This window comes from Paramormyrops kingsleyae, chromosome 14 (assembly GCF_048594095.1).
Source record: "Paramormyrops kingsleyae isolate MSU_618 chromosome 14, PKINGS_0.4, whole genome shotgun sequence".
Classification (NCBI taxonomy): domain Eukaryota; kingdom Metazoa; phylum Chordata; class Actinopteri; order Osteoglossiformes; family Mormyridae; genus Paramormyrops; species Paramormyrops kingsleyae.
The window spans coordinates 6,112,247-6,138,276 of record NC_132810.1 but is presented as its reverse complement, the minus strand read 5'-3'; the positions used below and the strand labels follow the sequence as shown (position 1 = coordinate 6,138,276).

The 26,030-nt window shown below is 41.9% G+C and overlaps 1 protein-coding gene across 3 annotated transcripts; it reads left to right on the top strand.

Annotated features, from left to right (window-relative positions):
- Positions 1 to 1,547: 1,547 nt before the first annotated feature.
- LOC111851036 (estrogen receptor beta) lies at positions 1,548 to 25,835 on the top strand. Of its 3 annotated transcripts, none has more exons than XM_023825541.2 (9): positions 1,548 to 1,797; positions 13,019 to 13,524; positions 15,243 to 15,421; positions 15,517 to 15,633; positions 16,525 to 16,830; positions 17,752 to 17,890; positions 22,230 to 22,363; positions 23,272 to 23,455; positions 23,810 to 25,835. In XM_023825541.2, the coding sequence occupies exons 2-9, from the start codon at positions 13,094 to 13,096 to the stop codon at positions 24,051 to 24,053; spliced, it is 1,734 nt and encodes a 577-aa protein (XP_023681309.1). In that variant the 5' UTR covers positions 1,548 to 1,797; positions 13,019 to 13,093; the 3' UTR covers positions 24,054 to 25,835. The 3 variants fall into 3 exon arrangements, with proteins under 3 accessions (XP_023681309.1, XP_023681310.1, XP_023681311.1); XM_023825542.2 differs by having other exon boundaries at positions 1,548 to 1,863; XM_023825543.2 differs by lacking the exon at positions 1,548 to 1,797 and adding an exon at positions 6,225 to 6,341.
- Positions 25,836 to 26,030: the final 195 nt, after the last annotated feature.

The following is a 26,030-nucleotide window of genomic DNA, read 5'->3' as shown; positions in this document are numbered from 1 at the left end:
GGGGCCTTCAATTAAATGCATGGTGCAGTTTAATTTGAACAGCTTGAAAATAATAATTTCTAAAATAATGAAATAAATTCAACACTAAATTAAGTCACAGCGCTGTTTTTCCAAAACCACCTGCTCCCTTTTAAAACTTAGCTAAAGCAAATGATGTTTTCTATGCAGTTGATAAACATTTTATCATTTCCATAACCGCTCAGCCCCTGGGATGCACATTGTCAGGCAGCAATTAGCAGAACACTGCATTCTGTAATCACTGTACCGTTCAGTGATTTACAATTCACACACCATTATTGTAATATGCAATAACTACTCTTGTATTTTGTGTCGTCCAGTTGTCTCTATACATGGCTTTGGCAAACATGTTTCTTCTTTGGTTTGTTTATTTATTTAAGTACTACTGGGAAGCAGAGACCAGGAAATTATACACGTTTTGCAGACTACTTTTAATACAGCATTATCCTTTTCCATTTAGTACAAGACACCAGCTGTTTGCTGTATGACTCAGCGGATACCTGTATAGCCACAACTTCTAACTGAAATATGGAACATAGTTACATTAAGACAGGTGCCAGCTAATTACTAGAGAGCAGGTTATTTGTTCTTTACTGCAGGCGTAACCAAGGGCATAGGAACTGGGATGGGGGGGGGGGGAGAGCAGCAAGGGGGACAGGCAACCCCCCAATATTTAATTTGTCTCTATCCCCCCCCCCCCCAAAAGAAAATAGATCTGCACATTTAAATTATTAAATTAAGTTGTGTACCAAACAATATTTAATATGGCTTCATCCTGCTCAATAAACAAACAAACAAATACATATTTGTTTGTTTATTTATTTAAATAGACACTGGGCGCAACTGAGAACGTTTAGTTAACTTGTGAACAGGGGGGTGTTGCACAAAGTAGAATTCCGCAGTTAGTTGGATAACTTAAGCGAAACGTGGAAATTGTCCAATAGGAAGAGAGGTAAGTGACATTCCTATTGGACAATCCTTACATTTTGATTAAGTTAAGTTATAATGAAAAAGACCCGCTTTGTGGAATACCTCCAGGTTCAGATGTTCAGGAACGGTAATGTGTGCAAGTAGAAGTTCAGTTTAACGCAATGTAATAAATCGCATACTCTTATCAAGAGAAATATCTGAATAATCACTGTGCTTTATACAACAGATGGAATATAACAAACGTTCTGCTAGGCAAAATTAATAGCAGGGTGTGTATGATTCCAAAAAATCCAGAAAATACCAAAAAGCATTTGAATATAATTCTGCATTTTTACGGTTTTTGCTAAAGTGTCATTTTGTATACCAGAGATTTATCATATATTACAAAACAATGTATAAAGGTAATGACACTAGATCTTATCCAATTTTCCCCTCCAAAAGCCTCGTGTTCATCTATGATAATGCGTTTAGAAAGTTAAATTTACAATGAGGCATATCCTCAACATTAACAAAAGAAATAAACAAACTACCTACTCCATACTGGTGAAAAGCAAAGGATAGCGGCATATTTGGGAGGGTGTGGTCACTGACGTCGGCAACTGTGGTTTAAGTATGAAATTTCTCAGGCAAGGAGAGCAAAGCGAGCATAAAAACGAAGTGAGCGCTAAAATCCAGCCGCACAGCCGCCGTCTGGGTTCGCGGTGCCGCCAGATGCTTCACGGCTAAGCTTTACACGGGCGCATCATGGTCGCTGTTGGAGTTTACTCTCTCCACTCGGTATCAGCGCCAAGCATCGGTGAACTGGGAACACTGGGGCTTTTGTAGAAGAAGTGCTGTCTTAAGCTACAGGTATTTCGTCCGACTGAGCGACGGTCCTAGCGTAAAATAGCTGTTTGCAGAGCTGCACGAAGACAGGTTGGTTTGATTAAAAAAATTAAATAAACCGCTCAACATCTGGTATTGTCACAAGAGCAGTCCCTGTTCCGCGTAGTGCAAAAAAACAAACTCTTCATTTAAGTTGTTTCAACTTGTTGCATTCACGCTTTTGTAGTATTTCCTGCAGCCGGACTCCACGGTTAATGTCTGGAAAAGTATTCTTTCTTAATTCTTATTGTTGTATACGTACTTCGTTGTTGCTTTAATACCTCGTGTGATTCTCATCGTTGGCATTTACAGTTAAATCTGTTTCCATTTATATATGTTATGTTTTAAGTTCTTTCTGTATTCTATATTCCCAATAGATTCGAATTTCAAATGTAACACTTCAAAGAAACATCCAATATTTCTAAAATTTGACCTTAAATTTGATGTTATTAGCGCAAAGTACCTAATGTCATTAGTGGGCACCTATAATTCACCGGGGTGTCCGTCTAGCTCGTGTTAAAAGTCATGCGTTCACTCAGTGCCATTTACGTCACCTAAATGCATTGAATTTGAGTAATTAATCATAATGGCTGATGTGTTTCGATCATTATTTGACATAAGCTATTACCCCATTTAGTACTCGAGATTTCTGAATGAAATTGTTTAGGCAATTTCAGAAGCGCTGACTGACATAACTGGTTGAGTGTCGGAGTTATTGTCGAGGAGCTGAAATAACGTGAGAAGATTAATCTAGTACGTTACACCTCAAGGGGTTTAAAGGTTAACTTTTACTGCCGATATATTGTACATTGTGTCTCTTATTAAGTGAAAACTTATTAGCCTACGTGAAGTTGTACGTACTAAATTGATTGAATCGAAATGCACTATTTCCATAAAGACAAATTGAATAAGTGAAAGCACCGCTGCGAATCCATTTTTGGTATACAGTATGTCAAAATGTGCTTTGGTTTTCCTTAAAAAAATTAAATAACAAAAAAATAGAAATAGCTGAACATCCAATCATTGAAACGTGGGAATCGTATGGAAAATACAATACAAAATCTTAAATAAAAATTAAGATGTCGTTTCTTTATAAGATTTAATAAAAGTCTAAATTGTGTTTCATTGTGAAACGCGACACTTGCGTTGAAGTGCATAATATTGTCTTTTGATTATTGGTAGACAGCAGCTAGACTCGATGGACATTAGGAGGAAAAAGTTGCCATGCTTGTTCCAAACATATCGCTTGACTGTTATAATTCTCATATGAAGTTTTTCGTTTATTTTAAATTGGAAATAAATTGGCTGTGAAATTATTACTGATACTGTTACGCTCAGCTATATGATGCTGAAAGGAGCAATGGAGAAACACTGTCTGTCATCAGTATTATCGTATGCATGATGATAGAGGATTCATTTACGTCGACGTCCGAAAGCTGGACTACTATTAATATAAAATAAACTCCTGCAGTGAAAAACACTTTCACATTTCCCGCTGCAAATAATTAACCTGGTTTGATGTGGAAATGTCAAACGCACTGTGGCTGGGTTAATGCAACGCTTTTAATACCTTGATTAATTCTCAAAACAGCGTTTCAGCTTGATTTCGCTACAAAATATTTGCCTACCTTTCCGTGTTTTTGCTGTTATTTGTGTTGTCATGTATTCTAACTGCATGCAAAAACGAATTATGTAAAATTCTTTAGTTTAATATTCATTTGTTTAATTGTCTCACTCCGCAGACTTTTAAACAGGAATGAGTTTTGAAGTCCTCCAGAATCTATAGAATGATTTGTCATTTTTCTATACATTTTAGATGCTTCTGACTATTTGAGCCTAATGCAGCTCCCAGGTGATGTGTGTGTGCGTGTATCCAGTACAGATCACCTGTGGGGGTGCGGGGGTTAAGCAAATTAGGTTTCTTGAAAGCAGAGCCCCTCACCTTACAGAAGTACATTATTGTAATTTATTGGCTTTTGTTTTTCCAGAAATTCAGCTCCATATTAATTAATCATTTGCCATTTATAACTGTGTCTGGCAGTTATGTGTAGAAAACAAAATATTCTTAAAAGAAAAAGGTGATGCTCACAACACTAAACAAACTCCAATTGCCACAATACAGCCAACGTCCCACCTAACACAGCCATTCAAAAGAGGCAGCGCTGACCAGGTTAGTTAGCATGTATAGTGGTAATGCAGCGTGAGGGTGTACCACCCTCATCCACCGCACGTACACACCACCCGCAGGACGTGAGCTCCTCATTTCCTGTTTGCTGCCGTTGTGGTTTTCGGATGAGGGGAGAGTCGCTGGTTGTGCTCCCCCCGTGGGGCTACAGTGAGGTCAGAAAGTTAGTTATTGTGCTGCGTTATTTAAGTCTGTATGAGTGTCTTTATTCGGCTTAGCACTTGGTCAACATCTAGGCTGTGCCCCCCCTCCCCCCCCCTTACAAAAGCAGTCTTAGAAAGACTGTGTCCGGTTTGGTAGAAAATATCCAAGAGGCCACGCCCCCTCCCTCCCTCCCTCAGCTTAAACCCCTCACTGGAGCACAGCAGTGAGGTTCTTTTTGTTACCAAGTGCCAAATACGCCAAGGTCATAGTTTTCTATGGGCCATTTTGTAATTCCATTATCCAGAAGCCGTACACCATGTAACTAAAACAAATCTACATCCACCAAATCCATAGTTCATTGCATAAAGATCTCCCAGTAGGCATGCTGAGGTCTGATTATGTTAACAACCCAGTCCCAATGTTTTAAATAAAGGTTATGCTTCAACCAGCTATAGAGTTGAATGTCTACTCGTCTGTTCTGCATTTCAATAGTTTTGGATCTGGGCTATTCGGAGTACATGTCTAGTCGATTGAGGAGTAAGCCGCTGTGAGGTTCATCTGGGAGGTGACCTGGCTGGGACCAGGAGCCTGAGAGAGACCCGGGGAGTCACCTGAACAGTGTGAGATAGAGGGTCACTGTTTGTCACCCAGACAACTACTGAGAATACTCAAAAAAATCAATCCTACATAAGTCTGTGTGAGTGTCAGCTGAGGGTGTCTGATGGACGCTGGCTGCCGTTTGTTCTCTTTGGCATTTTCTGGACTTGTTCCTCACTCCAGCAGCAGAAGATACATCCAAAAGTCCTGTCAGACCGGGGAGTGTTACAGGAGGAAACACCTTGTTAAAGATCACAGGTCTTCTAACAGCGCAAAGGCCAGTCGTTGTCTTGTGCGTGTGATGAGAGAGAGGAATGTACAACATACCATATTCTGTCCATTGTCTGTTCAGAATGTGGTCCCCTTTAGCCGACCGGCTAAATTAAAACTTTTGGCCATTTAGTTAATACTTTGACCGAAGCGGTCATAAAAACTAGTGAAATCACCGTTATTAAGGGAAAGCCATTTCTTGTATTATTGTATATACGATACATGGTCAAAAACAGCATTGTGTAGCTGTACTTATTCTGCTTCTCGAAGCAGCCGTTGAGGGTCAGATTTGGACAAACGAGTTTACGTAAGGAGACAGCAGCTTTCCAAAGTTTTGATGGACTGTACCCAGAACACCCAGGTTTAAAAGGTTCACCCCCCTCCCCCTCCCCATAACCCAAAAATGAAGCTTGCAGTCTGGGGGGTCAGCACTTACGGCAGGTAAATTACCTCCTGCCCCGTTTAAAATAAACAGGCAGCCTTCAGTGTCCTATTGAGATTAATCAACCCCCCCAAGCCCCAAGCAAAGCATTCTTTTCCTCACCGACTGGGTTGCATTTTCTCGTCTGTTTCCGCCTGCGCTGAAGACCCAGCGAAGCCCCAGATGGGGAGTAACGGCTCAGCCTTGGCCTTTTGTTCGGAGGAATGTGTGGCTGGCTGGTGTCCACTTTTTAAAAGGAGAAATTTAAAAAAAAAACAGAGTACCCTGGCAACAAACAGAAATGCAAAGGCTTACTCCTTCCCAGCTTGAGAATGGACTACAGCAGCATCGCAATAAGCACACTTGATCCTGCGGCGTGCTTGTCAGCGGGCACGCTGGAGCGGCGGCGCCATGCGGGTCCGGCCTTGTCGCGGGTTAACCAGTGGTGCTGCAGTTGGCTGCGTATGCAGAGCAAGTGCCTTGGCAGAGAGAGGTAACGTGCATTACTCAGGACGGCCGCAAAGGCTCTGAGATTATGATGGCTGAATGGCGACAAATCTGGATCGACGTCTTGGGGTCTCCTGCCAGCACGTCGCGGTTTTCGGAAAGGAAAAGCTGTGCTCCGTCACGCCGCTCTGCTCCCACAGTTGAATCACCACTTGTCCGTGCTTTGTATACACCCCACTTTACCCATCAAAGTAGCCTGCTGCTGCTGTTCAGAACACACCGGCCTGGTTACTAGGCCTGGCACGAGCCTCTTACCTGCTGCCACAGTCAGTTTGCCGTGGACATCTGCCAGACTGCCGATTCAAAAGGTGTGCCTTCTGTCCAAAGGACAGGCAACCCTGGCCAGACCTCATCATTCTCGTCGAGGTGATCGGTTTGACTTTCCGTAGCTGCTTGTGTCAAAAAGTAAGTGAACTATATGTCACACTAAGTTATTTTATTTAGTAATATTTCTGCTTGGTGTGAAATTTATACTTCCTATTAGTTTTTTTGCGTCATGTGAATTAGGTATAGATAGGCTTTTAATTGCTCGATGGATGTTGATATTTCATCTCTTCTATGAATAGTGCTGCGTGTCAAAGCGCATATGTTGATTTAAGTTTTTGAAAGTAATGAGAAGTTTCAGCTCTTTTTAATTGAACGTTATGAAATGAGCTGACTGTTTTTTTTGGCACACATTAAGGAGACCCTGAATTCCCTCAGGCTGAAGGTTTGATTAAGATTTCACAAAGTAAAGGTTAGAATGGCCGTGGGTCGCGACTTTGGTCTGTTCTGTGTATTTCTCTTCTTTCCTGAATGTTGGTGGAAGCTGGTTGCTCAGTTTCAAACATGCATAACTATTTTGAGCTCATAATAGAATGTTACCCAGCACCGTTTTGTTCCCAACCTGTGTGGATGTTGCACGGGTCCAAGAAGTGCAACACGAAGCGGTAAATTTCCTGTCAGGTTTGAGCAGAGACGTGGCAAATATTGGTGCCAGGGGACGAGAACCATTAGGCTACTGGTGAACTGTTCTGAGTACCCAAAGAACAGTTATTGTGCTGTCACGGATCTTGACAAAAGTTCACCTGCCCAACCCTAACCCCCAGAAACTACTTCTTTTGTTCCGTGGGAACAGTATGTTGGTTCTGATGAGGTCTAAGTGTGGCCTCTTTAAAGCAAGAACATGGATGCTTTAACAACAGTCGCATGCAGGATGAAATTGTGCACATGGTTAACATAACCGATCTGAGTAAATGTCACAAATGTCATACCAACAATTTAAAGTTATGACCTTTGATCCTGCAAGAGTAAATACAGTGTCTGTCTGGCTGCATCGGACAGCCAAAACAAAGTTCAGGGTCACCACTGGACGTCCAGCTTCAGACGCACGTTAATGTTTTATATTCCCATCTCGATATTTGTCTCTGCCTCACTGGGTTCACGATGACCTTCCCGTTTAGTGCGGTGTCGCCTGGGTCGTGCCGTGGAGGTAGCAGCCCATGGAAGGCTCTTGCGCCGCTTGCGTCGGCTTGACCGCACATGCTTGAGTAATGAGCTCAGGCTTCCTGCATGGGGCGCTCCCCTCATGACCTCCGAAATCTGGGGCTTGCAGTCAGACTGACCCAAGACAACGTTTGTCTGTGGTCACCACTCCTCAACAACAAAGGCCACCTGACATGGAAAACCAGCCAAATTGATTTGTCTTATTTGCTGTAGGAAACTATACCAGATAGCCCTTTTTCGTACAGAGTAAATTTAGCTTTCTCAGATTTCCGTTCCTGGATTGTCCTCTGGTACTTAGAAGTCTGTTTTCTTTCCCTGCAAGTGCCCAGGTGCATTTCTCAGTCACATAATTTGCTGCTTCTTTTCATAGCACAGTTCTCTGTCCAGTGCACTCACAACATGCCTAATTAACAGTGTGTATCATCTGGCTACCGATAGGCTATCTATAAGAACTTTCAATTACAGTGATTAATTTTTAACAAATGTAGTGCAAAATTCCTGCTCTTAGCTCTACTGTCACAATGAACGTTGAGTAACTGAAGGGTTTAATGATTGAAGGCACTGAGAGGCAGAAATGTTCTTCCAGACGACAGAGAGTAAAGAGAAGGTCTTCTTTTATCAGTGTTTCCCAATCCAGTCCAAGGGGACCCACAGACAGTCCACGTTTTTGCTCCCTCCCAGCTCCCAGCAGGGAGCAAAAATATGGACTGCCAGGTAGCTTAGAGGGAGCAAAAACATGGACCGACTGTGGATCCCCGAGGACTGGACTGGGAAACACTGCCTTATATAGACAAACAGAACAGTGTTTATTGCCACAGTTCAGTGGAGGGCACTTTATAACCGCTTCAGGAACATCTGACAATATTCAGTGTCAGCTGCACTGATATCAGCTCTACTAAATGTTGCATTTATTGTCATTGAGAAGCTTTTTGGTGAATGCCGCCTCTTCCCTGTGCAGCAATGTCTCTGTCAGCTGGCAGCTTTATTGACTCTAGGAATTATTAACTTCTTTATTAACTGTTTGAGCCATGTTATGCAAGGCCACTCAAGCCAAACATCTTAACTGCAGTCTGACTTCAGGTACATAAAGGTTCTCGTGACAAGGAAGAAACCGCTAGAGATTTTAACTTCTGATGTTTCAGACTGTTCCACATAGTAGTCACTTTACTTAGCTTTACATGTTGGCAGGAAAATAAAATCATAATCTGTTTATACAGTGCCACAGCGCTGCGACGGTTCGGTCTGGAGCTCACTCCCCTCTCCTTTCCCAAGTTTGATCTCTGGGTTTTTTAGCTTTGTCTTTGTGCCATTTGGAATGACACTCTGACCCTTGGTGTGCTGCAGATATTAATATCACTGTTTGCCTCTTATCTGACATGAAGTCACATTCCCTCAGTTCAGACGGCGATGCATTTTATCCTTTAATTTTGCAGCAAGTTTTACTTTTTTTGTTCTTCAAAAGCTGATACGTAATGAGGCGACACATCCCTTTTTCACATTTACAATTTTACTATAATATTCACTGCTATCTAAAGGGTAATTTTCCTTTCCAGGAACGGGTATTTTCAGGTGGTTGGTGCTGTAACCAACTTCTCCAAGCTGTAAAGGCTCCAGCAACTTGTATGAGCCACAGTTGCTAAGCAACTCTGGGACGGATAAATATGAAAGGTAACTGGAACACACAATGATGGACAGAGCCCCTTTTCTGGCTGCGTCCTGCAGCGAGGCTTTGGATGCGACTTCTGAGGTGTGCTGGATGAATGAGGATGGGCAGCCATGGAAGAGTTGGTTTCGAGTAACATCCAAGTCCATTTTAGAGAGATCAGGCAGCAGCTGCTGGTTTCATTCACAGGGCTTCTACGACAGGTGAAGCATCATGCAAATCTCGCAATGGAAAGAGAATCCACGTACGGTGCAGTTGTGATGACACGTGGAGATCCGGTGTGACATAAAGCACAGTGAAGTGAGCAGACTGCACTCTGCAGTGTGTTTGTGTGTGTGTGTGTGGGGATCATTAACTAGAGCATAATGAATATATACACTATATGGACAAAAGTATCAGGACGCACCTCTTTATCAATGAATTCAGTTGTTTCATTCAGACCCATTGCCACAAGTGGACAATATCAAGCACCTAGACATGCAGTCAGGTTCACAAACATTTGTGAAAGAATGGGTTGTTCTAAAGAGCTCAGTGAATTCAAGCGTGGTGCTGTCATAGGATACCATCTTTGCAATAAGTCAGCTTGTGAAATTTCCCCCCTGCCAGATATTCCACGGTCAACTGTAAGTGGTATTATTGCAAAGTGGAAGTGCTTAGGAACAACAGAAACTCAGCTACGAAGTGGCAAACCATGTAAAGAAACAGAGCGGGGTCACTGAGTGCTGAAACGTACAGCGCAACGGTCTGTTGACGCAATAAAACTTCCTCTGCATTATAAGGGTCAGTATAAGCCATTATAATGCATTATGAAGGTATATACACTGCCCGGCCAAAAAAAAAAAACATTTGAATTTAAATCAGCAAATACTTAAAAGCGAATGAGTATTACAGCTCTGCAACGTTATACAGCAATAAAGTGAAGTTAGCTGAGTACCTGAATCTACTGGGTGGCCAGGTTACCACTTCATCCATCATCCATGGATTTTTTCTTCCCTAATGGTATGGACATTTTCCAGGATGATGATGCCTAGGTTCGTCTTGTTTAAACTGTGAAAGAATGGGTCAGGAGAATGAGGAATCATTTTCACATGTGATTTGGCCACCACAGAGTCTTGACCTTAACCCCATTAAAAATCTTTGGGATGTGCTGAAGACAACTTCACGGAGTGGTCCAACTCACCTATCATCGATACAAGATCTTGGTGAGAAATGAATGCAAAAAGTATTCATTCCAACTAAAAATTCAAATGGTGACTTTTTTTTTTGGCCGGGCAGTGTATACTGTGTTATAGATGAGAGCTTCATAGAGCATTCATAATGCATAATAAACATAGCTATAAAGTGTTATGGCTTTTTATAACTAGTTATAGCGTGTTTATAAAACTTTATAAATGCATTATGAAAGTATCTATAATCCATTTTGGTCACTGCTTTAAGTAAAATGTTTACTTCTTGCCATTTTTGCCACTGATATAATGATAATACAACAGTATAACAATACAAGTACACCCTTTAAAAGAAATTAACTTTTAAGTTCTTAAGAATATTCAGACATTGGAATTGGAATGCCAAAAAAAGTAAATATCCTAAATAAAAAAAATTAAACAACCACACAACCAAAAAAGTAGATGAAACAGACCCCCAGATTGCACTAAATATTAAACATCTGGCATGGGAGTATAGAGAGTCATTCATTCCTTAACTGGCAATATAATGTCAACTCAGTTGTGTGGAGGCGCCGCTCAGTGACGCAAATCGATTGTTCATTGGCCATGGGAAAACTAGCAAGAAGTCACAAAGTAGTCAAACCAAGGATTATACATAAACACCTTCTCTACCCTCTGTGATCATAATGATAACAAAGATAGCTAACAGATTTGAAGAATGGTTGACAGAAAAATTCTAGAAATACCGGCGTGTATATGATTCCTCACAACAGGATTATAACAATTACTAGATGGCTACAAACTAAAATACATTTGAATTGCAATGCCATATACCCATGTATATTTTTGTGTTAGTGTTATCATGTAAATGTTTTTAATATAGTTAAAAAAAATTCTCATTTGAAATCTAATTTAGTTTTAGGTGTGGTTTGATTAATTTTTATTTTAAAGATGTAAAATCTATTTAGTTATATATTTGATTTTACTTTTCAGTCATTTTAATTGTAGGGATAGACAGACAGTTGTAGGACTTTTCTGGCTACTACGAAATGTTGTGAGGTATATATATATATATATATATATATTGGATGTTTCTGTGGTTCAAGTGCATTGCGCGGGAAGCCCAGAGATAAACAAATCATTACTTCAGCTAAGTAACATTTAAAATCAGTAACAAGAAGTACTTGATGTTTGTTTTTATTTGATTTCAGTTGGTTTAGGAAGAAATATTTATAGTTGTCATTTAATTGTAGTTTTTATGTTATTTTTGTATCTTATTTTGTTTCAGTTCATGGTAATGTTTCCGTTTACAATTATTACCCTGCCTTGCATACTGTTAGTACACAGTGCACAGTTAGTTTTAGTAATATTCTTATAACATCCAAACCACGTACACTTCTTAAATGTCACTTTTAAAAGCAGTTTACTGCTCTCCAGTGCTAACACAGGCCTGATGTCAAAGTACGCAGTTGCCTGGCATTTTGGCGCTTGAAGTACGTATGGATATTCATGGAGGAATGTAAAATACATAAAATACATAAGTAAAAATACATAAAACAAATTAACCTGCACTTTACCTTTGAAAAGAATCGTGGATGGTGTGAGGGAGACGAGAGGAGGGTAATTTTGTAAGACGACATTAACTACTGTATAACGAAATCACTGCTATCTGTTGGCTCACTGGCATCTTTTTGTACAACTTTAACAAGGAACCTATCCAATGACAGCCGCTTTTGCCTCCTTTTCGATTCCGCGGAAATATGGACATTGCATTGTCGTTAAACAGATTCATCGCTCGCATTGCTACGCCCTTATTCGGGTGGTGCTTTTCTACTAAATGTTCACTATACAAGTGATGCACGCCGACTGAGAGCGAGCATGGGAGACGATTACCCACAATCCCGCAGCGAAAGAGAGAGAACCATCGGCTCAGTTGTGATCACGTGACGCTCGGCAGACAGAGCGTATACGTGATACTCGTATTGCAAGACCTCGACTAAACATGACTTCATACAGAAACACAAAACGGTAACCGTTAAATTCCATCACTGTCTTATATCTGTTATCATGCACATCAAACAATCTTTAAAGTCTTCATATAAATCAGGGTGAGTGAAAGACAGGGGTTAGACGTGTCTCCCCCAGTCTGGTCTGTGGATTCAGCCGATTCACCATTTTCATTTGGTTGAAAACTAAAATGAAAATGAAAATCACTTATGTAAGTGGCTCTGTCTAAGGGCGTCTGCCAAATGCTGTAAATGTAAATGTAAAATAATGCTGTATCTCACTTCTGCTGGCTAATGTGGGATAGTGGCCAAAAGTGGTTTCCATCTTCCATCTACATACAGACAGTCCTAATACAACACGTGATATCACTCTGTGGATCTCTTCTAACACAATTGATATTAGTACCCAAGACCAATACAACGCGGAATCACACTTGTATTTGTGCGATTTTCAGTCGGAGCGAAAAGCACTACACAAACTATAATACAACATGGTCTTAGCGAGAAACACTGACTCTAGCTTCTTTTTTTATGTGCAATAGAGATTTACGGCACATTTGCATCAAATATCAAATTTTCAAAATGACAGAATTGTGCCGTTTAAAATTTGGTATCATAATACTATCCTGATACCGGTATATTATTAGTACATTATTATTAGAACATTATTAGTGCGTAGCTACAATTGTGTGAGCGAGTTATTTCCTTCTGTATGGTGCTGTTCGTGACACTTTGTCTTCTGTCGGATCCTCTTTGCATTAGAACTCTTCTTGTCCCTGCCCAGTGGATGATGTGCTAGGACCAGCACTTGCCTGCCAGTGTCCTACGTGTCTTGCCATGGCCGGCTCCCCTGGTGGTGACCTGCCACTTCTGCAGCTCCAGGAAGTGGGCTCCAGCAAGGTGGGAGGCCAGAGCAGCTCCCCAGGGGTGCTACCCACCGTCTATGCAGCCCCCCTGCCTGGCCTCGATGTGGAGAACCGAGCCGTATGCATTCCCTCGCCCTACGCGGACAACGGCCACGACTACCCCACGCTCACCTTCTACAATCCATCTGTGCTAAGCTATCCTGGATCCTCCATCCCTGACAGCCCCTCTGTGCGGCCCCCTCTCAGCCCGGCCCTCTACTGGCCGCCTCACAGCCACCCTGGACACACCAGCCACCTCCCACCTCTGACTCTGCACTGTCAACAGCCCATGGTATACAGCGACCCACCGCAGACCCCGTGGGTGGAAACCAAGGCCCATGACCATATCATTGTTCAGGCCAGGTAACGCAACTTAAACTCAAAGGCCGGTTCAGTCCTTCAGAGCTACATGTTTTTTTTTTATTAATTCTTGAAATTGATTTTAATTTTATAATTTTAATAACATTTTATTAATTCTTCTCTTAAATGTAAAAAAATTATTTGCACTCACTAAGGGCACTTTTCCACTGCACCTGGTACTGTTCTTTTGGTATTTCAAAAAAGTACCAAAAGTACGATACTTCAAGGTATTGGTTTTCCACTGGCGTAAAAACTGGTACCAGCACTGAATGACATCACAGCGCGAGGCGGGGTATTTTATACTGAATATTGCAGGGCTGGGCGACATGCGACATTAATACAGACATCACGTTATCCACATGCATTTCTCACATCGCAAGGACCGTGGTAGTCAGCTGAGTTTAGATCAGACTTTTTCATACCTTCAATGTCATTCAGACATTATGTCGCGTGAGGTTTCATTTTCACCAAAAGATTTTCACATTGTCCTAGGAACCGAAACTTAGTAAGCGCTGCAATGTTCCTTTTCAAGATTATCTAGTATATGTTCAAAAAGTCAGTTTAAAGTTCATTGCCACTGCATTTGCATGAGATCTGCATGTGCTGTTTGACCCGATCGTAATCATTTTGATCCTTGCTGTTCAAATCACTCCTAGATGGGTTTGTGCAAAACTTGATTTGAACTCCTTTTTTGTTTTAGAAATATCCCAGTGTTTATTTCAACGAACTGCACATCGTACAGCCATGGTATATTATAGCAAATATTTGTTGTCATGCCATCCAGATCATCTTTTGGTTCTTCCGACCAGATCACAGTTTCATGGCTCTCTCAATTTGTCCATGCATACATTACTTTTTTTTTATTTTATCATTATTTTGTGAGTTTGTAACTTTTTGTATTGTGTTTCAGAGGCAGGCTATTTGCATGAGTAATTGGAACATGTTTGCAAGTCCCACTCTAAAATACCAAAGTACCAAAAAAGTGCCCCAACTGTGTACTTTGGACACTGGAATTTTTTTTTTGCTCTGGTACTCAACCAAAAGTCAATGGAAAAGGGAAGGCACCATACCAAAAGCATGGAACCTTGTTCAGTGGAAAAGCACCTTAAAAATAACTTAACTGGCAGAGCCTCTCTGTATATGGAGTTTGCCAGATCTCAACTATGTTAAGTGGCTTGGAGGCAAATGCCCATGAATTTGCTAAGAGCATCATGGGTTATAAAATAATTTGCAAATGACAAAATGATTCCTCCTGCCTCACTCAGTTGAGTACATAAGTAATGGTAGTATTAACTGGTATTCCTTCAATGAGCCTAAGGATTTTACCTCAACCGCACTACAAAGAAGCCTTTCTCCAAAACCTTTACAGCCTTTGTGTAAAGAAAACTTTATTCTGATCATTGTGATTTAAATTGGACTTTGGCAGCTCTCTGTTTGTTGCAATGTGCTCTCAAATCTGTGCTAACAGTACAAGTAGTAGCAGAACCATCAGTCCTACTCACTGTGTATGTCCTTAATTTGGTGATTCCTTAATAGATTAATTCCAGACAACCATTAGTTGTGTTCTACAAAAAGTATTCATACTGTGAAACACAGTACCGAGCACAGTAGAGACCAGTGGTTCAGTAGAAGGAGACTGGATTACTGTTCCCTCTTATGGTGCACATAGTATGATGTTGTGATACCTTGTCCTCTTTTTGTTTGCCCCACCTGTACTCTAGCAAGCTGACAGGGCCACGTGGGTTGGATGCTGATAATGCAGTGAACTCCTCTGGGGGTTGCTTGGAGGGGAAGGCTGACATGCATTTCTGTGCCGTTTGCCATGACTACGCCTCAGGGTACCACTATGGTGTCTGGTCCTGTGAGGGATGCAAGGCCTTCTTCAAGAGAAGCATCCAAGGTATCGATGCCTTGTTTTGGGGTCAAGCCCCTCAAAGCTGAATGGAGGGGAGAATAAGGTATTTACACTGATAAGTACTATTATGCCTCCATTAGGACACAATGATTACATCTGCCCAGCAACCAATCAGTGTACTATAGACAAGAACCGAAGAAAGAGCTGCCAGGCCTGTCGCCTGCGGAAGTGCTATGAAGTGGGCATGATGAAGTGTGGTAAGGTTCCCTTCATGTATATGAAGCAGGTATGATGAGGAGCAGTAGGGTTCCCTTCATGTGTATGAAGCGAGTATGATGAGGAGCGGTAGGGTTCCCTTCATGTGTATGAAGCGAGTATGATTAGGAGCGGTAGGGTTCCCTTCATGTGTATGAAGCGAGTATGATTAGGAGCGGTAGGGTTCCCTTCATGTGTATGAAGCGAGTATGATGAGGAGCGGTAGGGTTCCCTTCATGTGTATGAAGCGAGTATGATGAGGAGCGGTAGGGTTCCCTTCATGTGTAAGAAGCGAGTATGATGAGGAGCGGTAGGGTTCCCTTCATTTGTATGAAGCGAGTGTGATGAGGAGCAGTAGGGTTCCCTTCATGTGTATGAAGCGAGTATTATGAGGAGCAGTAGGATTCCCTTCATGTGTATGAAGCGAGTATGATGAGGAGCGGTAGGGTTCCCCTCATTTGTATGAAGTGAGTGTGATGAGGAGCGGTAGGGTTCCCTTCATCTGTATGAAGCGAGTATTATGAGGAGCGGTAGGGTTCCCTTCATGTGTATGAAGTGAGTATGATGAGGAGCGGTAGGGATCCCTTCATTTGTATGAAGCGAGTATGATGAGGAGCGGTAGGGTTCCCTTCATGTGTATGAAGCGAGTATTATGAGGAGCAGTAGGGTTCCCTTCATGTGTATGAAGCGAGGATGAAGAGTGGTAGGGTTCCTTTTATGTGTATGAAGCAAGTATGATGAGGGGCGGCAGGTTTCCTTTCATGTGTATGAAGTGTGGTAAGGTGCCTTTCCTTTGTATGAAATTGGCATAATGATGGTGTGGGAGGATTCTCTTCCTTTATATGAAAAAGTTGGTCATGAGTCTGGGTCCTTAATTACAATGCTTTCCACAGGTATGAGACGTGAGCGCTGTAGCTACCGTGGAGTCCGGCACCGGCGCATGCCTCAAATCCGATATCTGGGTACATTGGGATCCAGAACACAGAAGCGGCTGGAGAGTAGCCTGCCAGTGATGAAGGGAACCCTAGCTCTGACCCCTGAACAGCTGGTGACCTGCATTATGGAGGCAGAGCCGCCAGAGATCTACCTCATGAAGGATCTGAAGAAGCCTTTCACTGAAAGCAGCGTCATGATGTCCCTTACCAACTTGGCTGACAAGGAGCTGGTTCTTATGATCAGCTGGGCTAAAAAGATCCCTGGTAGGTCCCATAATATAGGTGTGAGTGTAATATATGTCTGTATGCCCATGATTCTAATGGAAATGACAGTGCAAGAGAATCTCCATATCTTTCACATTTCCTTTGCAAGTTGGAATGGAAAGACTATAGTCTAATTAGACCACAGAGTAAAAAAATGATTTCAAGAAGCCAACGAGCTGGACCTCATCTCATATCCCAGGTCATCAGGATTAGTAGGGATTGTATGGGATTGGACCCTGTCGACTAAATATAACCTCATCCTGAGGATTTATGGCAGGTGGCTAATTAACGGAAGCTGAGACTTTGGTTTTCAGAGGGGTGTGGAGACAGTCACCTTCTCTACATGCTACTGGTATTGTTCCACCCCCATTCAAAACAAATCACATCTCAGACTGTCTCAGGAAGGCGAGATGAGCGAATGCCCATCACACACAGGTGTGAGTAACAAGTACAGAGGTTCTATCCTAGAAGGCTTGAAGAATTGCGTCATTGTAAATAGTGGAAGAATGCTTTCTGATATTGAGGCCTGATAATGTGAAAATGAAACTCCATCCTGTTAATGAAAATGTGCCTTTACCCCTTAAGCAAGTAATGAATCTTGCTTTATAAGGTACCGTTTTGAAGGCTTCAGTAAAAAATAGTGAGGCTCACCTGCAGGTCACTAAAAGCTTGTAAAGCTTTGCCAGCACTTAACTAGAAGATTACAGCTCAAACCGTAATGCGTTTTTTTACCCAGTACAAATCCAAATCGATTCTGAGAGTATGAAAGTATGTTAACCACATGCTAGAGCCTGTCGCACACATTAATGTCCTGATGCATAAGTATGTAACTAAATGTCTCTGAGTGTTGCTAGTAGTTTCACTGTATCAATGTGTATACTGTATTTCACTATGTGAAAGTGTCAGTACTTGTCCTTGCAGGGTTTGTGGAGCTCAGCCTGTCAGATCAGGTGCACCTGCTTGAGTGCTGCTGGTTGGAGGTGCTTATGCTCGGCCTAGTGTGGCGGTCTGTAGATCACCCTGGGAAGCTCATCTTTACCCCTGACCTCAAGCTCAACAGGTATGGACCATCCCAGCCACCAGCACTCACCACCTATGATGCAGCCCTGGAACTGCAGTGGCTCTGCTATCTATACCCCTGAGGGGTCCAGCACAGAGTTTCATAGAAGCCCCTGAACTGCCTTTTGTTAGGATCCTTTTGTCAGGAAACGTATAGCCTTATTCAGATTAGTTTTAATTGTAAATTGTAATTGTCTGTAATTATTACAAGAGTAATAATTCAGGGGTAAATTACATTCTGTCTTTCAGCACACACAGATGTCTTTCAATAATCCAGTCTGAACTGACATCTTGGGAATAATGTCATCTGTAAAGGTGCATCTCTTTTTATTAGGGAAGATGGCATTTACCTGCTAAAAGCCGAGCTTGAATGGGTATTGAGTTTTCCACATAAACGTCTGTCGACCTAAACCAAAGCCTGTGCTGTGTTCAGCAGGTGCAGAGCAGTACAACACTATGGCGTACAGCGATATATAAGCTACTTTATGGTTGGGGGGGGGGGGGGGAGGTAAAAAGTTTGGTCTTTATTGTGTTTGATTAGTATGTTAAAGGGATGGATCACCCCAAAATGAAAATTCTCATTTGCTTTCTAGATGTGCTCTGATGTTAACATCCCAAAGAGACTAATTTTATCACCACTTATTTTGGGGAAATTACACACATTACTTTTCGCATCTGAATCAGCCAGTCAGATCACTTTACAAACTACTGTACATACCGAACCTCCCTAGGTAAAACTAATCAAATTCGAGTAGGGCTTATGATGAATACATTCTGTGAAATGATTCAATGGAAACGTTCTGTGGACATGTTGTCCTCTTCTTAGTCATCCTTTGATTACCTTCATTGCAGAAGAGTTCCAGAAGTTCACCCACAGATAAATGTATGTAACAAAGAGTCTCTGATTTAAAATCCAGAATTCTTTCTGCCGCATTGTAAGATAGGCAACAAGCTTGCTTGTTTTATGCTTAACAAGACTTTCACATCCTCCTGCAGTCTGAGACTTAAGGCTGGAATCATAAATCACACAGAAGCTGTAGTGCCACAACATGGGGCGACTGTGATGTCATTTTCGTCATATGGGTGGCCTTGGGCATTACTTGGGGGGGTCACATAACACCTTGAAAACTGAAATAACTCTGAGGCTCCCAAGAGGCTCTGCTCAGTTATGCAAGCGAACCTCAATTGTTCATTGGCCATGGGAAACGTAGCCAGAAGTCAGAATGGAGATCGAACCAAAGATTGTATACAAACCACCCTCTGTGATCAGAATTATAACAAATATGGCTTCCGGATTGGAAGAATGGTTGACTGAGAAAATCGGAAATACCGCCATTCATATGATTCCTCGCTACAGCATTAGAAAGACTCCCAGACGGCTACAAAGTAAAATAAAATGTATATAATTAACATTTATACTGCCCCGCCATATACCTGTGTAAACATGCGTACGTTTTTGCATCAGTGTTATAGTTTTGATTTTTTTATTTAGTTTTTATATTTTATATTATATTTTTAATATTGTATTTTAGTTTTTGATTGTCGTTTCATTCGTTTTTATTTTAAAGTTGTAATTTATGTGATCTATTTAGTTATTAAATTTAGTTTTAATAATTTTATTTCTAAGGATAGATAAAGTTGTAGGACTAGTTATAACAAAAAGTTCTATTCCCGGAGGCCCAAAAGTAAACAAATCATTACTTTAGTTAAAATTTAAAAACGGTAAAGGAAAGTATTTGACGCTTGTTTTTTATTTTATTTCAGTTGGTTTTGGTACTTATAGTTCTCATTTAGTTGTAGTTTATATTTTATTTTCGTATCTAATTTCAGTTTAGGGAAATGTTTTCATAAACGTTTATAACTTTGCCTTGTGTACTGCGCACATGGTTAATTTTAGTAAAATTGTTATAACATCCATACCACACTGCATAAGCGTGACTTTTGGGCAGCTTTGCAGTAAAGTGCAACCCCAGGCCGTAAGTCAAAGTACACCGAGTAAAGTGCAACCCCAGGCCGTAAGTCAAAGTACACCGCCGCCTGGCGCTTTGGCACTAGGAACATGAGCAATTAGGATGGAGGACGGCATGGTAGCACGACATGGGCACTGCAGCACGCTCACTTTTCCGTGACGTATGAACCAACCTATATGCATCATTCTCGGATGCAGTCCTTACGAAACAGTACAGAGGAGCTGATCTCACAAACAAGCAAAATAGAACAAGATGGTGCACAGAAACTGCAATGGGTTGGCGCCCCATCTTGGGTTGTTCCCTGCTTTGCGCCTGTAACCACCAGGATAGGCTCCGGACCCCCCCCCCCAGCAACCCTGTTACAGAAAATGGATGGATGGAGCACAAGAAAGATCCTCTGACAAAGTCCTTCAAAGTCAATATACAGTATTATCTATTATGTAGCCTGTAACACTGTCTTGTATCTGTATTACAGAGCAAATGAACCAGGGACAGCTGCAAAGGAAAAGTCTTGATGATAAACTTCATATTTATGTTTAACACGCCTGCCTATGAAATATAGAGAATATGTGAGAATGTGTCGTTTTACCCAGGAAAACATTTTGTAGCTATGCAGCTCAGCCTTGCACTGATGAGTTTTATCCTACTTGGCATCTCACCATTATGACTCGACAAGTTGTGAATAGCAGACTGGTGTAGAAGACTCCCCTTTACATGAGAGCAACCCCACCTCACAGAAAGATTCGAGATTTTGAGCTGAGAAACTTCGGAAAAAGACTCGCCAGAGTCTGAGCTGAATTATACATAACGCAAGTTAGCCGTGTAAATTTCTAGTTCAAACTATGCTGACTTTCAAAAGGCAAAAAGTATAGATAAACTCGTGAATGGTACGTGAACAATAAATCGTTATTTGTTGTGAACTAAATGCAGTGTAGCTGAAATAACATTTCTGGTGATACATGTTTAAGTAGCTAGAAAACGAGGATCATGTTGAAGTACAGAGAGAAAGCCAGCCAGTGACGTGCGTTCGGGGAGAAAGCCATTTGATGGCTGCTGACTGGTGAGGAAACCCAAACACTGCAGCTCTCACTGCATATATCTGCAGTGACTGAACTTTTGTATCTATTGTTCATACAGTGTCCAACAGGAGTAGCTTGTGTTTATAAAGGCGTCGCTTTGAGCACGATGCAGCGCCGTTTTCAATAAGTTCAGTGCCGAACCACCGAGATAGTGTTCTTTCTCGCAAGAAAAACAGGCCTCTCGTATCAGTATAGTCTTTAGCTGGTGAGATGTTTTTCTCATGGTCAGATAGCCTGCTGGGTTTCTACCTGCTGGCAGCCCGCAGTGAACGCTGAGTCGGTAGACAAAGACGTGGACTTCACTGTGTGCTCAGTTCACAAGTCAGTAAGTGTCCCTGCAATCGGCAGCCCATCTGGCATTATTTTAATGTAAATGTTATTCCCTTTACATTTATTGAATTCATTATAATGAGTCTTGTCAGTCACAAATATGTTTAGACTCTAGATTAATAATTTAGACTAATAATCACCAGCAGTATACTGATACTTTTATTTTAGTGATTGATTTAACCATATGTGGCCAGTTTTGATGTTTGTTCTTGGTCAGGTCTGGCTAAAGGATCTAGCAGCCTTGACAGAGATCCAGCAGGGGGGAGTTTGGGATTTGGGGAATTAACTGGCCTCCACTTCTAATCGTTAATGCAGAATGCTAGCAACCAGCAACATAGCTGTCTCTGGCCACTAGGCTAAAGAAGGGCATTCTGGGAGCATGTGGCCCTGTCCTGTTATGCTCAGAAGACAAATGGTGAGGGATTGGCTTTCACAGCCTGCACAAGCAGGGTGATTATCTTCTCGGGCTTAACTAACCTTGGTATGTTCCCATAACATGCACGTATTTTTCCTGATTCTGTAGAAAGCTAGGATATGCATATATATCTCTGTGGCATTAGCGTTTCCTGGGTTTCAAAACAAAAATAAGACTCTGCATGTTTTTTATTCCCAAAGTGTGATTGAAGAAGAAAGCAGGATATTTTAGCAATAAATACTACCCGAGTTGTTTGTCAGTTTAACTAATCTTTTCGTCTGACCCTTTTCCTGGTGTGCCAGCATAACCTTGACTTGCACGGCTACCCAAATTAAGCAGGCGCTTAAGGTGAAATCTGCACCTGTGTCTAAGAGCTCTGTGACTTGCAGTCTTGCACACTTAAAAAACTGATAAGTGATAAACAGGACATTCTCATCTGCACTGGGTTTTCTATCCAAGTGTGCACAGAAGTGACTGTCGATGCAGGAGGGGGTGCTGGTAGTGCATGCTGGGAAGGGTGTGATCAGAACCCCTACTTCTCTCTAGGGATGAAGGCAGCTGCGTGGAAGGGATCATGGAGATCTTCGACATGCTGCTGGCTGCCACTGCACGCTTCCGGGAACTGAAGCTGCAGCGGGAGGAATACGTCTGTCTCAAGGCCTTGATCCTCTTGAACTCCAGTAAGGCTGCATAGTATGCATGTCATCCCATACATTCCAGAACTGGCCTCTTTGTGGTTTCATTTACGATTCTGGTTTTGTCCTGTTGGACGCAAATGACCAGGTTCACATTCCCATTTGGTTCATATCCACAGTCCCTGCTTGTACCATGATCTCAAGTCAGGCACCCCCCCCCCCCAATGAAGTGAATCAACTTATTGGGGTCAAAAACCAGGACACATGCCTGGCGATGGTGGCAAAAACTCAGCCAGTATTACTATTTGCTTTTTTGATGCAAAAGAACAAATTGTGCAACTTCTATGCAAGTCAGCGATTAAGCTTGTTTGTGTTCCATTTTCTTGAATGTGTTGGCAGCCCAACATCGAGCAGTGGGATGAGCCCTGGAAGGCCCCTGTCTGGTCTTACTTTGCCACCCGTCCCAAATGGCTCTAAGGACGTTAGCGATGAAGTTGCATTAGTGCAATATGATGACAATCAATTGGACTGAATTCAGTTATTGCCAGCACAAAACTGTTTTTGTACAAGTACTTTTTTAAGCCTGAAAATAAAAAAATACAGGAAGTGAGACTAAGAAAATAAACACATCCTGAAACTGTAGTGTTCCAAGGTAATGAGTTATTAGTGATATTCAGACTTAATCATCTTCTGATGTTTTCTTTCTTTTACACTGCCATCTAGTGTTCAGTACATTTGTTATGAAAATTTATGGAAATTTCTGGGGTGGAACTTCTGCTGGCTGGCTTGTGTTAGAGGTCCTGCTGACTTGTGTATGTGCATGATTTTCTCGATGGCTCTGCACCTGTGCATCCTACATGCCAGCTGGGAAATCTACACAACTTCCTTTTGGGAGTGGGAATGTGGATTGTGCATGGACAAGGGCCTAGTGGATGGTGTGTATTCTGTTATAGACATGTGTGTGAGCTCCCCAGAGAGCCCCGAGGAACTGGAGAGCCGGGCTAAGCTGCTGCGGCTGCTGGATGCAGTGACTGACGCCCTGGTGTGGGCCATCTCCAGAAAAGGGCTAACCTTCCAGCAGCAATCCACTCGCTTAGCCCATCTGCTAATGCTACTTTCGCACATCCGCCATGTCAGGTACTCAATGGCCCGAGCAGTGGAAATTACAGTGGAGAACACTGGGATCCGACAGAATAGAGGTTGTTTACTGTTGTCCTAGCAACGTCAGACATCTTGGACTTAGCTGGTCAATTCTAGAGTGAACTGAAATATGAAGTTCTAAAAATCTTTCTGAATTTTTATCCATAAGCATCTAACGGAAATGCAGTGTTTCAGTGTGTATATAGCTAGACTCTTGCTATATATGCCACGCATTTGTAATCCTCCCTTGTGGCTCAGTGTGTATTTTTCCCAAGTATTACTCTCTCCTGGGGGGGCTCCCAAGTTCTTGGGCCTGTGTACTGACTCCCTTTCCTGCGATCCCTCCCACAGCAACAAAGGGATAGAGCACCTGTCCAACATGAAAATGAAGAACGTCGTCCCACTGTACGACCTGCTTTTGGAGATGCTGGACGCCAACACCACGCACAGCTCCCGTGTCTACCACAGGGTCGCAACAGGGGAGTCAAAACACCAGCCAACCTCTACAGTCGAGAGCAAGTCTGCTCCACAGACCCCGAACAACCCTCAGGGGCCGGGGCCGGGGCCGTGGGCCCCTGTCGAATGCAGTGAGTAAACATCAGACGAGCTAATCAACCTGAATATCCGGTCCATCCCCTCGCAGCCCCCCAAAGCTCCGCATTCACATGTTTGTAGATAAAGGAGCTGAAAAGACTAGTCAGGTTCACCCATGTCCGGATCTGCTGGGACCCGCTGTCAAAAACGTCAGCCAGCAATGAACTTTGGTCAACCTGAATAACCCCAGTATCCTCGAATATGAAGTGCTTTGTACGATCTTCAGTTACAGAACCTGGCAATTGGGAAGGTGGAAAAATAAAAATGTCAGCAATTATTGTTCAACAACAAAAGCTGCACTTTGCCAAAACTGTACTAAGAAAATCACATTATTATAACAGCATTCAAGAAACAAAAAGCCTGAAAAATGTTTCACATGTCTACAGTATCCTACTTCCTTCCATTGGTCATTTAAGTTCCTTACCACTGTGCATTTTCCCACTATGAATAGAAGAGTGATGTTAGCATTAGTGCAGCCAAAGACCTAGGGGGTTGGCCGTATGGTGAATGACATATCTGTCAATCAGTTGGCACACTAATCATCTATAGTAGGGGCTCCCCACCTTTTCATGACCACAGACCAGTTCACATTGCGCATAAATGGCACAGACTAGTAAAACTTGTCGACTGGGGGGCAGGGCAGTGAATCAATTGGCGGGATAGAACTAATATATTTAACCATTTCCATCTTTTTCCAATACAATCAAAACACGTGAGCGTCAAGGATCATTAAAAAAAAAAAAAAAACTTAAAAATATATAGCGGATTGAATACTCGCTGTGGACTGGGGATTGGGTACCCCTAATCTATAGTACTGTGAGAAGACAGGTGTGTTGCACGTTATTAGTGATTGTGACTATGAATGGTCCCATTTATCTTGTTCACAAAAAATAATGTATTAAACTCTGAACAGTTTCACATTCTGGGTTAAGACCTATTACAGCTAAAATACACTGTATAATTCACTATGCATAAAAATAAATTTTAAAGTCTATTTACCACTGTATGTATACTGCAAATTGCACAATGGATAAAAATAATGGTTCTTATATAATATGTCTAGTGACATGCTGACACACTGCTAACATTTTGGAACAAAGACACTATTTTCCCCTTTTTAGCTGACATGGAATCAATGTTTACCGAATATGACTAAAGAATATCATAAAGTATCAATGTATAAATTGACAGTAATTGTATTTTAATAGCTTGCTTTTCCCAGTAACTTCCTGTAAATAGATGCAGCCATGTTTTTCTTTTAACCTTCAGTTTTTTGCTGAATTTTAAAGGGATTGCTTGCTTATTTTCGATGTTTGCTACTACTGCCACTTGCGTTTTTCACATCATAATACCTACCGTCCAAACTCAGAAACCCCCATAATCAAAAAGGAGCCTTTACTTCTCTGCCCCTTCTTGTTTCTGTGAGAATTCAGTTTTCTGCAGGCTAAAAAGCAAAATCATCACCGTGTCTTGATGTGCTGATGGTCCTTTCCTGAAGTATTTTGGTTCTGTGTTTTGTTTACGTGGTTCTTTCTATGTGCCCATATACCCAGGTCTAATAGTAAACACACACACACACACACACACACACACGCATGTGCACACACACGCGAGCGCACACGCATGTGCACACACACGCGAACGCACAGACACACACGCACACACAGACACACGTGCGCTCGCACACACACACACACACACACACACACACACGGAGCTAGAAATGTTGTGTGTGTGTCTGCTTTCTGTTGTCTGGTAAAATAAATAAAGAATACCACACTAATTTCTTTGTGTGACCATTTGCTACACAAATTTGCTATGCTATCACAACAGTCTTTGGCAATGCTGGTTAAACCATGTGATCACTTGCTCTCATTTTAAACAATCACAGGTGCTTACATCCCAGCACATGGGAGTGCTTCTTGTCATCCATCTCAGTCCTCTATGGTGATTCCTGCCCTAGAAGAAAACTCTTGGG